Raw genomic sequence first — 14,264 nt, forward strand, 5'->3', positions numbered from 1 at the left:
CTTTTATATATATATATATATATATATATATATATATATATAGCTTAAAAAAGGAAGAGGGCTCTGTGTACTGACCTGGAGAGATCGCTAATTCATGAAGTGAAACAAAGTAAAACAAAATTGTGGAACAAAGAACATATACATTTTATCCAAAATAGGGGAGAATGATACTTTTTCTGTATTTGCATTTTAAAAAACTCTGTTAAGTATATACTGCAAGACATTAATAATAGTATTTCCCCAGGGCGTGGGGGGTAGGGGATGGAGTGATTGGGGGCAGATCTAGAAGCAAGACATTTACCTGTGTATCTTTTCATATAATTTTGACCTTTTTAAACAGACGCATTTATTGCCTCTTTAAAAACTGAAATAGGATAGGGGAGCAAGCAGGGATCAGAGCCTACGTGGACAGCAGGTTGGGGGGAGGGGGTCAAGACAGGCATCAAGTGAGAAGCCAGGCAAAGAGGAAAGAGCCAGGGAAGGCAGAGGGCAGATGGAAGCAGACGGAAAGAAAACAAAATGTCAGGCAAGCCGCCAGGAGCCTGGCGAGCCTCGAGAGCAATGGGCCAGGGTGATGCCAACAGGGACGGAGCGAGATACCAGCAGTTAGAGCAGAGAAGCCAAGCGACTTGGGGTTATCCCAAGAGAGGGGATGTACTGACTGTTACCAAGGGGCCTGAACCCTAGCAGGTGCACCTGGCCGGAGAGGAAGACGAAAGGGAGAAGGAATGAGACTCTGACGACATCAACAGACGGCAGCAGAAGTGAATGCTTTGAGATCAGCTTTACACGAACGCGGCTAAAATGGAAAAGGAGTGCTTCTCCTTATATTTTTCTTTTCAGAATCTCAGGCTTGAAAAGCCATGAGAAGACGAGGGTCCTTCCCTTTTCCACGGGGACCACAAAGTTATTATCTCCGAGAGCTGTGAATTGATTTTGTTTTTCAAGACCGTAGAAAGACAACATGCCAGCCACCTTCACGACTAATACCTGGCACTTGAGAGATACAAAGGTCCTACAATAGAAGCTCTCTTAATGGAACTCGGCTCAACGGACTCACCAGCGCACCTGCTGGCTATCCCGGCAACGTGCGGTTGCTCCCCCGCTGGAGCTCACTCTCCGGAGCCATAGTCTTCTCATTGTTTAAATAGAGATAATCACAGTACCTACCTACCGGCTTGTAGTGAGGATTAAATAAGCTAATATTTAAACAGAGCATTTTGAACAGTGCCTGGCACATAGTAGGCACCTAACCATTAACTACGGTTATAATTATTAATCTAATCCGCTGTCGGACTTTTGCGGCCGTCTTAGTAGGAGCGCGTGCTTAGTAAGACTAAGTGCCTGTTCCCAAGCCTGATGGTGCCAATTGTATGGTCATTGTAATTATACAATTCAATGAACTATTACGTCATTCAATAAAATATGGATCGGGAAGAAAGCGTTGTTCACTCTCTAACAATTAAGTTGAATATTTTGGGGTTGACGCAGAAAAGAATGGTTGATTAAAAAGTGTGGAATTAGGACAACTGTAAAAGATTAGAAAAAAATGGAAGGACTCTAGATGTATCTTGGCTTTGATAATTTCACAAGTCTTTGTTTTCTTTCCATTTGTAAGAAACAGGAACTGGGTGCCGTTTATGCAAGAACGACCGCAGGGAACTCCAATCAGTAGATTCCTAACAAAGGAAAGGCCCTATCTGGAAAGATTGGTGGATGAAGGTACATTTCTGTTTTTTAATTAAAATAAAATGTTTATGGTAAGTATCTTTTTAAATGGATCTTTGCTTTAACTGAATTTTTCAACTGATCAATAATTTACTTGGTCCCTATGGTACTAGATTGTAATTTTGGGTTTTTTTAAAAATCATTATCATAATATAACTTCGACACTGTGGTTTATAAGAAATATATATTTGGGGGCACATGGGTGGCTTGGTTGGTTAAGCGTCTGACTCTTAATTTCGGCTCAGGTCATGATCTCGGGGTTGTGAGATTGAGCCCTGCATCGGTGTGTGGAGCCTGCTTCAGATTCTCCTCTCTCTCTGCCCCTCCCCCCAACATGCACAAGCACATGCTCCCTCTCTCTCTCTCTAAAATACATAAATCTTAAAAAAAAAAAAAAAAAGAAATGTGTATTTGGTCTTTGTCCACAGTTCGTGGCTCACAATGCTCCCCAAATCCCTAGGATCTCCTAAGTGTTGGAAGTAGTAAACATGTCTTTGGTTGTATCAGAGAAGGTGACGCCATCCAAAGGCAGAGGCTGGTTCCCAGGTGGACCAACCATGTGACTAGAGGACTGAAACTTTTAGTTCCACCCCTCCAGCTTCCAGGGAGGGGTCAAGGGCTGCAGGTTGAACGAGTCAATGGCCAACGTCTTAGTCAACCATGACTATGTAATGAGGCCTCCATAAAAACCCTAAAGGGCTGGGTGAGAGCCTCAAGGTTGGTGACCACATGGAGGCTAGGGACAGTGGCACACCCGGAGAGGGCGTGGAAGCTCTGTGCCCCATGTGTCTCTTCACCTGGTTGTTGATTAGTATCCTGTATCAGATCCTTAATACATGGGTAAATGTAAGTAAGTACTTCCTTGAGTTCTGGGAGCTGCTCTCCCAAATCAAACGAACCTAAGGAGGAGGTCATTGGAACCTCCAATATCCAGTCTGGGGCTTGGAACTGGTCCTATAGGACTGACCCTTCCCCTGTGGCATCAGATGCTATCTCTGGGTGGACAGTGTTGGAGTTGAGTTGAATTCTTGGACATCCTGCTGGTGTCTCAGAATTGCTTGGTGTGGTAGGAGGGAAGCCCTCCCCCATCTTGGAATTGGGTCTGGGGACCCAAAAGGAGCAGCTAAATAGGAAACCTCTCCAGCCTGCTCTCCATCCACCTCAGAGCCTCTACATTTTTCTCCTCTAAAATCCTCCGTGGTTGCACAAAGATTGCCAACGCTTCCTTGTACTCTGCGTGCCCTGTTTGATGGTCATCAATTTCACAGACATAAAAGCTGAGCTAGACAGTTCCAAAGCCCAGGCCATCCCTCTTGGAAACCTTAGACACGCTGGCAGACTATCTTTACTCTTATCTGGACATAGGGGACCGCCTAGGTTTATTACTGCGGAGCTCCGGCAGTCCGAACAAATCTCCGAAGTTGTTCAATAAAGCTCACTCAGAATTAGAAAACAGCTCCAGCTCGACGGTCCTTTAGTTGGGGAACTTAGAGCTTCAAATTAGTTATCCCTCTCCCCCCCTTAGAGTAATTATCACCTTAAATGTCATTTCCGTGGGACCTGCTATAAATTCTGACCCCCTTGAGTATCCTCCAAAACTACCCTATTCTATGCCTTTCCAGAATTCACCACTATTTGTAATTTTATATTTATTTATGAATTTATTTAAGATTTGTCTCCTCCACTAGATTTTAGGGACTGACTGTATTCTTTTCGTTCATCATTTTCTTCGCAGAGGCCGGCACTGTGTCAGGGGCGTGGTAGAGGCGCTGGGTGAATGAGTGTACACTGGATGAATGAATGAAGGATAAACGCAGTACAGGCCTGAAGTTGTTCCCTGTCACTGTGTCACCAACAGCCTCTCACTTGTGTGGAGCACTGCACTTCTGAGCACTTAATTACTGACCTTTCCACACCACCTTGGTGGGACAGCAGCTGGCGTCATGTTTACATGACAAGAAAGAGTAAAAAGGAATGCCTATAACCATCTGAAATATCCGATGTTTAGTTCACTGGTTTGGCTCACTCTAGAATCTCTCTGATGGGTCAGATTCCAAATATCTAACCACAGGAATCCCAGGTAGGCCCGACGTTAAATCTTCAGTTCTTCCGTTGATGGGTGAGATCCGAGGAGTATAGGAAGGGCAGCTGAGGCCGTGGCCGGGGACACTCTCGGGTCTGAGGACTGCCCCTATTACCAGGTGAGGGATCATTTCAATGTTTTAAGTGGAACGTTGAATTGGTCTGTACCTGAAAATAGGTCCTCCTCTCCGGAATCTTATATGATCACACGGATTCTCATTTGCTTAAAACTTTCCATTTTTGTTCATTTTGATTTTCTTTACATTAATTTTTATTTCTTACATTATATTAAATGTCACTTATCATGATCACTGTTAGGAGTTCAATTGTGTCACTCCCCCCACCCCAGATTCATAGATTGAAGTCTGAACCCCCAGACTCTCGGAATGTGATCTTATTTGGAAAGAGGGCCATGGTAGGTGTAATTCGATGAGATGAGGCCATACAAGCAGAATGGGTACTTAATCCAGGATGACTGGTGTCCTTACAGAAGGGGAAATACGAAGGACACACACACACACACAGTCATAGGGAAAATGCTGCGAAGATCGGGGCCCTGCCGCCACAGCCCCAGGAGCTGTCAGAAGCTGGAGAGAGGCCTGGCAGGCGCAGAGCCTAAATCAGCTCTTTTCCCAGACCCTTCAGAGAGAGCACGGCCCTGCCGACACTGGATCTTGGCCCTCTAGCTCCTAGAAATGTAAGACAATAATTTTCAGTTGTTTAAGCCACTCAGCTCGTGGTGCTTTGTCCCAGCAGCCCTAGCAAACGGGTACAATTACTGAGTTTTTTGGCACCTCCTTAAATTTTATGTGGAAGGCATATGTCTCTCTCCCCGCATCCCGGGCCCAGGCCTGGATCACCCTGTGATCTCTCCATCTACAATTCACTCGTGCCAGCATCTAGGTCACCGGGATGTATGGTGAAAGGAAGCCCCTGCACAGAGAATGAAACAGAGCCTATGAAATCAATCTTTCGACAAAAACGTCCTGGGGTTGGGGGTGGGAGTCAGGAGAGAAAGGAGAAGGTATTATTTCAGACTTCACATCCCATAATGCAAACCCTCGATTTCTGGGGCCCTCTGTGCAGAGCGGGGCACCAGGCGAGGCTCCGGAAGGAGCCACACATCATCGGTTTCTCCAAAGCGAACTCCCAGGCCTCTCCTATTCCTGAACTCTGTTCTACAACAAAACTCATGTCCATTGCAGCATGGTACTGGCACAAAAACAGACACATAGACCAATGGAACAGAATAGAGAACCCAGAAATGGACCCTCGGCTCTTTGGGCAACTAATATTTGATAAAGCAGGAAAAAACATCCGGTGGGAAAAAGACAGTCTCTTCAATAAATGGTGCTGGGAAAATTGGACAGCTACATGCAAAAGAATGAAACTTGACCACTCTCTCACACTATACACAAAAATAAACTCCAAATGGATGAAAGACCTCGATGTGAGACAGGAATCCATTAAAACCCTAGAGGAGAACATAGGCAGCAACCTCTATGACATCGGCCAAAGCAACCTTTTTCATGACACATCCCCAAAGGCAAGAGAAACAAAAGATAAAATGAATTTATGGGACTTCATCAAGATTAAAAGTTTCTGCACAGCCAAGGAAACAGTCAGAAAAACTAAGAGGCAGCCCACGGAATGGGAGACTATATTTGCAAATGACACTACAGATAAAGGACTGGTATCCAAGATCTACAAAGAACTTCTCAAACTCAATCACGAGAAACAAATAAATCAAAAAATGGGCAGAAGATATGAACAGACACTTTTCCAATGAAGACATACAAATGGCTAACAGACACATGAAAAAATGTTCAAAATCATTAGCCATCAAGGAAATTCAAATCAAAACCACACTGAGATACCACCTTACGCCCGTTAGAATGGCAAAAATAGACAAGGCAAGAAACAACAATTGTTGGAGAGGATGTGGAGAAAGGGGATCCCTCCTACATTGTTGGTAGGAATGCAAGTTGGTACAGCCACTCTGGAAAACAGTGTGGAGGTCCCTTAAACAGTTAAAAATTGAGCTACCCTATGACCCAGCCATTGCACTACTGGGTATTTACCCCAAAGATACAGACGTAGTGAAGAGAAGGGCCATATGCACCCCAATGTTCATAGCAGCAATGTCCACAATAGCTAAATCGTGGAAGGAGCCGAGATGCCCTTCAACAGATGACTGGATTAAGAAGTTGTGGTCCATATATACAATGGAATATTACTCAGCTATCAGAAAGAACGAGTTCTCAACATTTGCTACAACATGGACGGCACTGGAGGAGATAATGCTAAGTGAAATAAGTCAAGCAGAGAAAGACAACTATCATATGATTTCTCTCATCTATGGAACATAAGAACTAGGATGATCGGTAGGGGAAGAAAGGGATAAAGAAAGGGGGGGTAATCAGAAGGGGGAATGAAACACGAGAGACTATGGACTATGAGAAACAAACTGAGGGCCTCAGAGGGGAGGGGGGTGGGGGAATGGGATAGACCGGTGATGGGTAGTAAGGAGGGCACGTATTGCATGGTGCACTGGATGTTATACACAACTAATGAATCATCGAGCCTTACATCGGAAACCGGGGATGTACTGTATGGTGACTAACATAATATAATAAAAAAACATTAAAAAAAAAAAAACTCATGTCCATTGAACTCTCGCTGACTGGGCGAAGTCCACGTGGCCCCCTTTCACACTTCCCCTCTGTTCTCAGGCCTCAGCCTCTGTGTTCCCATACAGCTGTCAATGTGGCCCCTGACCTTCTCCTCGCAGGCTTAAGAATAACACCTCTTTAGCCTTTCCTTGTAACTGTAATCCTTGAATCTGGCCATGAAAATAAGAATTGTTCTACGTACCCAGAGCCTGAAAGCCATCAGTTTGACTTAAATGTAAACTAGAATGGCCGGGCAGGGGCGGGGGCGGGGGTGGACGACAGGGTGTATGCCCCCCTCCGTTCCCTCATCTCTACCTTTCCCATGTTCCTTTCTTCAATACTTGGTTTCCAAGAAAATCTGGATTGTGTGAGGAGTCTGAGTGAACAAGCCTGTTCAGAGAGACAGCTTCCTGCTTGCTGGAGTGAAGTAACTACAGTGGGGAGGCAGGAGCCCCCTGCCCCCAGCCAAAGTGCCTGGTACATTTTTTTAAATTATCCAGACAAAGCTGGTACGTGTGTATTATACATGCATACATAAATTACATATACATGTTATAAAAGCTGGTAGTTTTTGTTTCTGTGTTCTACACTTACTCTTAAACATTTGATTGTGTGTGTGTGTGTGTGTGTGTGTGTGTATAGTCTAGCCATGTTGAGGGATCCTGATTCCCAAAGGAGGCTGCCCCATGGTTCTGCCACTAGAAACCCCGCTATTAGACAGGGATGTGGAAGCAAATGTAAAAATTATGAGACGCTAGACAAAGGACCCAATTCTCAGTGTCTGTAACTCTCGTGGAGAATGGTTGCTTGAGGATGAAAAGTTACACCAATATCAATAGTCGCATGCATTTCAAATTTAGATTATGAACATAAATAGGAAGACTGTCTGCTTTTATGTTTTATACTAGGCCAAAGTTACCCACCATTCTCAATAAGCAACATTAATACGTTGATTTATTTTTCAGAATCCTTCATAGAAGATAATTTTCAAAGAAAATGAATTATCAAGTGCCATGAAAGGAAGAATTTACAATGAGATCTGGAGAGAGGAATAGTTTCTCTTGCCTAGAAAAAAAAATGTTGTGGGGGAAGAGAGGGGAGTTTGCAGATGGAAAAAAAAAGTGCAAAGACTGGGCTATAGGGCAGACGAGACGCAGTGCGCGCTCAGAAGCAGAATAAGGAGGTGTGGGAAGGACATTAGGGTTGTGGGCTAACGTATGAAGATTTCTTAATCCTTATCCAACATCATGTTGAGTAAGAAGAAAATAGTGCACTTACCTAATGGTCTGATTATGGTAGCTTTTCAAGTCCTGTCCAATGCTGGTAGTGACTACGATCTGTGTTGGGAGAAATACACAAGATCAGTTATGCCCCAACACCTCACATCATAAATACAGTCCTGGGTATAAATTACTCATAAAATGGGCTGTATAGTCTCTCACCTGATCCATTTCTTTTTTTTTTTTTTTTTAAGATTTTATTTATTTATTTATTTGACAGAGAGAGACACAGCCAGCGAGAGAGGGAACATAGGCAGGGGGAGTGGGAGAGGAAGAAGCAGGCTCCCAGCAGAGGAGCCTGATGTGGGGCTTGATCCGATGACACTGAGATCACGCCCTGAGCTGAAGGCAGACGCTTAACGACTGAGCCACCCAGGCGCCCCTCACCTGATCCATTTCTGCAGAAATAAAATGAATACTTTACTAGCCTTGTGTATATTTTAAGAGTTAAGAAATTTAATTTCTCCAAATGACTTCACATGTAACCATATCCATCATGCAATTTCCCCCCAGTGGGGTTCAGACACTTCCAAGCCACAAGCCACAGCTTTGCTTGGTGCACTTGGGCTCAAAAGTTTGCTGCATAGGAAGAGAAGGAAATGCGTAAGATACTACAAGGGGTTTATGAAATTTTACTTTGATTACATGAGAGCCTTGAGGGGAGAAGCAAGTGGGCGCTGAGCATTCTTCATGAGCTCTATTTCCCACTCTCCTTCCCTAAGCGGGGAGAATTGTCACCGTCATTTCGACTGTGACAATGTTTTTGTTGATAATGTTGTTAGCTGTCACGCACTCTTCTCGTGTCTTGGGCGGCTACTATGACATCAGCCCCTGGAGCTAAGGGGCTCCTTCTCCCCCCACCCCCCAGTGCTAGCACAGAGCAAAGGTTTAGGAAACATGTGCTGAGCTAACAAGGGTCTCAAAGGTATGGCTACAACACTGTGTCTACGAGAGACAAACTAACACATAAACACCAACCCAATTCATCCGTATGCAACATGTTGGCTCAGAGAAGAAAATGGCTCCAATCAGTTGTTTCTGTAAACCAGCCCCTGGCTTTAAGTCTCTTGTCCATTTAGTCAAAGCAATGAGTATGGTAGTCCCACCACAGAGGCGGATGTCATGTGGAAAAACAATAATACTGTTTTGGGGACCTATAGATATATCAGAGAGATGAGATAGGATGGAAAGAAAGTAGGACAGAAGGCAAAAGTCTACCAAAAAATCAAAAACAAAAACAAAAAACGAAAAACAACCCAACCCTACTTCTTTTTTCTTTCCACCCCATCTGCTCTTTCTAATCCTTACCCTACCGTGTACTCTGCTAAATTAAATTCATCTCTTTAATTAAAGGACTACTTTGATTTACTCTTCTCCAGCTCGAAAATCTTCCACGACACCCTGCCACCTTGCAAATAGAAATCCAGATCCCTTGTATTCAAGATTGTCCACAGTCTAGCCCTAAAGACATTGTTTTCTTCTATTAGATTTCTACAGTCTGCAAATTTCCAGTCCCACCTGGTTTATCTGCTAACCCCCAATGATGTGCTAAAATGTTCCCTCCTCTCCTCTCCATCTCAATTCCGCCCAACCCGTAGGAACCTTCTCCGTGAAGCCCTCCCCGAGCACCCAGCATAAAGTGCTTCCTCTCTTCCCAGAGTCAATATGGATCATTCGGTGAGTAAGCTCTCCTTACGACATCCCTTCACCTGCTTAATGCTTCTCCCATAAGTAGTCGATAAGCTCCGTGAGCAAAGAGCCTTGCATACATAAGGTGCAAAATAAATCTATGATTTGCTCTGATGATGTGATACCCGTTTAAATGACACAGAGTACCGAGCTGACCTTCACCTTTGGAGCAAGCAGGAACCAAGCTACAATGCCATCAGAATCCTTATATAGATGGGAAGCTGGACCACAGACCACAGCTAGGTCACCTCACATTGTCAAGGAACGCAACAAACATACAAAAACATCCCAGCTAACCTTTTACAGACTCTTCTTAGGGAGGCAACAAGGATTGACCTGATTTCTTTTCTCTCCAGGAAAAGGAAATGTGATAAAGCCAAGCCCCAAGGGAAGCCTGTGTATTATCTAATACATAAGACAAACAACACGTCCCTTCCACTTTTGTTACCGGAAAATCACAAATCAATAAGAAAAGCTGAAGAGGAAGTAAAGGAACGAGAAAAAAAGTAGCACGTCGCCATCAAGTATATTGAGAAATGGAATGGTCTTCAATTATAACAACAGATTGGCCATAATCCATAAAATCTGTGTTATGAGAGTTTGAAACAGTTATGTGCGCTGTTTTATAGTACAAAGCAGATAAATCCCCTCTGTCCCACTGGAATGATCACTTAGGTTTGTTGGTTATTATTTGTTTAATGCCAAACGTCAGCAATTGTGTAACTGCCAAAAACAGTCAAACCATTTCTTGGCTGAACTAACCAATAAATTTCCTGTAAAAAAAAAAAAAGTCATAGATCTGATAACACTGTATAAACATGACCGATGGTGTTTTAACATTTATCTCCACAAAGCCTATCTCCCTCGGGGGAAAAAAACCCCTGAATTGCTCAGACAATTGTGGACATAGAGCAGGCTATATTATTTACTCATTCACAATATGGTCGAAAGAAGCACTTTAGAAGTTAATTAAATGGGATGGGATGCTTATGATTTAAACTTCCATCTATAAAAGTTTGATTGAAGAAGCGTTGAATTGTAAAGAGTTTGTCATTTAGAACAAATTTGCTCTTGCGGACATCCTTGCTCCCTGCCTTTACTGCAACGAAGGGATTCACGGAGCATGCGCGCAGATTACCTGGCCTCCGCTGAAAGAGATATCCAGTCGAACCCACTCCTTCAGAGGCATGGTGAATTTTGTTTTCACAGCAAGGTCTTCTCCTTTGACAAGATGCATTTGAATATGCAAGTGGCCTACAAGGAAAAGGAAAGCTCGTGAAATCCGACCCAAAAATACTGAGAAGGGCAGTGTCATTTTAAAGGTTCCGTTTCGTACTTACCCTCTTCTGTAAGAAATACAGACGGTGTGCTGTACATCTCATTAGAATCAACAAAGTACAGAATCCCACAGAGACTGGCCTTGCAATAATGGAGTAAATAAAGCCACAATGAAACAGTAAACCTACAAGAGTGAGGAGGAAAAAAAAATCTGCAGATTGATATCATCCAAGAACAGGTAATTATAGTTAACAATGACCAAGTAAATTGTTTTCTTTGCAATGAAGGGATGAATCTGCCTTCGTGTTCATCATGGGAGATCAGCTTGCAGAGCTTGATTTTTGAGACAAAGAGGTAGTTACAGTAACTGTGAGAGACAGAGTTAAGAATCGTTGTGCACAACTAGCAGATAGATTGTACCTTGCACCAAAAACTCTGTTTCTGTGCCTCTTGGAGAATCTCCCATGCCTGCCGTCTGAATTCTTGATTAAGGTTTAGAAAGCCAGATATAAAATATAAATCTGGATTTTAGTAAGAGGTGATTTGATAAGAAGCTATTTTAATTTCAATGATTAAAAGAAAAAAACATAATTAGGGCTTTTTGAGCAATTTTGTTTCCTTCCAAGAGAAAAGCCTTCAGGTAGAACAGTGTCGTCATCTGCAAATGGCATCACTATATGGTAATTGGGACACGTAGATACTATTTTAATGCACACTTAGGTGGTTCGGGATCACAGTTCCGGCTGACCCATATGGAACAACTAATCTAATTGTTCCATTTCTGGACCGGGGCTATTTTAGTTGAAAAAAGTATTGTATATCTGTGATTTATGAGGTGAGAATAAAATAACAGTAGTCAACTTAACTAGGACACATTTAGGCAAGATGTGTGATCCATCCATCACTCAGCGAATATTTGCTGAACACTTGCTCGACGCCACACATCGTGTTAGTGACCAGCAGTTCAAAGATGGGGAGCCGGGCGTAACTGCGTTTTGCAGGTAAAATAGGAATCAAGGTCAAAACAAATGCACAGAGTTCTCGCCATGACCCCCAGGAAGCAATGCACAGTTTGGGTTCAAGTGGCCGTGGCCCCGGGTTCTTTGGGGAGATATCCAAACAAGTCCTTTAGAATTTTCTGGGCTTTCTAATCTGGCCTCAGAATCCGTTGGTAAGATATGCAAACAGATGGTGCCACACAGCTCCCTCCTGACCCACCCAGCTGAGCAAGCTCATGAAGATAAGTTATTACAAGGAAGCTTAGCAAGAACATACGCTCAGTAAAGTGACTCAAGATCTTTCTACAGCCAGCAGCATGGGAAGAATTAAATCACTCTGCTAAATCCAGCCGGTCTGAGGTGAACCAGGAACTGTTTGCAGCATCTTCAATTCAGCAGAAGGAAAAAAATATATCTGGGTTTTGCTGGAATCAATGGAGGAGATCAGAAATTGTGAGATTTCAAGCAGCTCATCCAATCTTTCAAGACCGAAAAAGCAAAGCGAAGGCAGCGAGCAGCGTGTGCTGGCTGTGGCTGGCTGCCCCCGAAAGCTTGCAAGGCCCTAGGCTCCCGCACCTTGCTCCCCTGCTCGTGTCATCCCTGGGACTGACCCAGAAAGTCCCACGCAGACTGAGGACTTTTAACGGCAAGAATAATTCAAGAATGCTTTGGACCACAAATTCTGTGTAAGCTGTGTGGATCTCCCCATTTTTCTGAAACATATGACCACAGTGTGTCCTCCTAAAGGGATTCCACTAGACTTCCCTGGTCTTCAGATTCAACAGAGTACAGCCCCACCAGCCCCCATCATCTGCCCATTCTTACACTGGGTAATCTATCCGCTGGCGTCGGGTGGCCTCCAGCTCTCGGTTGTGAAACCTCGGGAACTTCTTCACAATGCCTGTGTTTTCTCCACTGGAGGCATAGAGAAAGCCCAGGAGGGTGACCACATCTGCGAACAGCAAGACGGCTGCCTTTCAATTATCTCCAGAAAAGCACTGCTTCCCCAATCACATTCTTCCTGGAACCCTCTGCCTAGCTCCAATCAAACAGTTACAAGGGAGTGTCTGAAAATATTAGCAAACATTTATTGAACACTGACTATACGCCGGGTGCCTGCTAAGCCCTTTACAGAGAGCTGTCTCAATTCGTGTTCACAGCAACCCCGTAAAGGAGATTGTAGGATGAGTTCCAATATACAGATGAAAATGTCAAGGCACAGAGGTAAGAGAACTCACCGAAGGTCACAGCTAAGAAGAGGTAGAGCCAGATTTTATGTTCAAGCTCGGGTTGTAGGTTCTTAAACCATTTCACATCCTGCCCTTCCAGGGCTAAGGAAAACATTTGCAATTTGTGCGACAACAGTAACAGTTATCACCCGAGTAGCCCTCGATACCATCCACACTGCTGTAAATAGGTCTATATCTCATTTAGCTAGCTAGCTACCTAGAGAGATTCATTTAATCTCATTATTATTCCCATTCTACAGATGAGGAAATGGAGGCACAACAGCCAAAATGGTAGCTAATGTTTCTATAACACAGAATATGCCAGGCAAGGTGGTAAGCATACCATTTCAGGAGGAATCTCATTTAATTGCAGAACCGTCTGTGAAACGGGTGCTATTGTTATCCCCATTCAACAGATGAGAAAACTGAGCCCTAGAGAGGATTGAATACGAAGAGGTGGAGCTGGGACTCAAACTCAGGCAGCTCGGTTTCAGAATCCATGCTCTTAGAAGTGCACAAGTTTTTCTCTTCTGTGCAGACTTTCCAATATACTCCACACATTACCCTATGCAAAAATGACCAACCAAACCCCTTAAATCCAGGGAGTTTTCCACTTTATTTTACAAATGTGGGAGAATTCTGTGGCTCTGGAGAAGATAGGGGTGTCCTTATCACGTCTTCAAAGGAGAACTGAGTTAGCTCATCTGTATTCAATACCTACTGCTTTAAACGAGGCCAGAATAATTTTTTTTTTTAATTTTCCATACCCATCCCCCCTTCAAAGGAAAAAAAAATCACTGAATTCAACCAAGGAATAAAGAACCTTTTTCTCTTTCTTAAAATGCTCTTTGGTTTAAATGTCTGTGGTTAAATGGTGGAAATCTTCTATCTTCCTGGGCTTCCTGGAAAGGGAAGAGTTAACTTCTGTGCAAGTCACCAAATGCCTCTATTGGCACAAATTATGGAAGCCTCAGCCTGGGATACTGGAGACCCCAGCTCTCATTCCTCAATGGAGAGAAATGTCTTATTATAGAGAGGTACTTCTGGTTCATTAAAACTTAGAAACCACAAGAGCAAAGTGTTCATAATCTCAGACCCCTATGAGTACATCTAATAGAATTAAATAAAATAGAGCCAAATTGTCCCCAGTGTCCACAAATCTCCCTGTTTGGTGAGAGGTAGAGAGGCAGTTGAAGACTCAGAAGGATAGAGTTATCAATTCCAACAGAAACAATGCAAACTTTTTTTTTCTTTACAACTTGAGCTCAATTTGGGGACACTAGCCTTGCTGGTCTATTACGGGGATGG

General features: G+C 43.5%; 1 protein-coding gene across 3 annotated transcripts in view; it reads right to left on the reverse strand.

The window, feature by feature from the left end:
• SEL1L3 (SEL1L family member 3) overlaps positions 1 to 14,264 on the reverse strand; it is a 151,574-nt gene that overhangs the window by 63,495 nt on the left and 73,815 nt on the right. For all 3 annotated transcript variants that reach the window (XM_057309665.1, XM_026514543.4, XM_057309666.1), the window contains 4 exons: positions 12,553 to 12,679; positions 10,792 to 10,913; positions 10,590 to 10,705; positions 7,761 to 7,819 (listed from right to left, as the gene is read on the reverse strand). In XM_057309665.1, coding sequence (XP_057165648.1) covers positions 7,761 to 7,819; positions 10,590 to 10,705; positions 10,792 to 10,913; positions 12,553 to 12,679 — 424 coding nt within the window. The remainder of the gene's footprint in view (positions 1 to 7,760; positions 7,820 to 10,589; positions 10,706 to 10,791; positions 10,914 to 12,552; positions 12,680 to 14,264) is intronic.

The sequence above is a fragment of the Ursus arctos genome, unplaced genomic scaffold (assembly GCF_023065955.2).
Source record: "Ursus arctos isolate Adak ecotype North America unplaced genomic scaffold, UrsArc2.0 scaffold_9, whole genome shotgun sequence".
NCBI lineage: Eukaryota > Metazoa > Chordata > Mammalia > Carnivora > Ursidae > Ursus > Ursus arctos.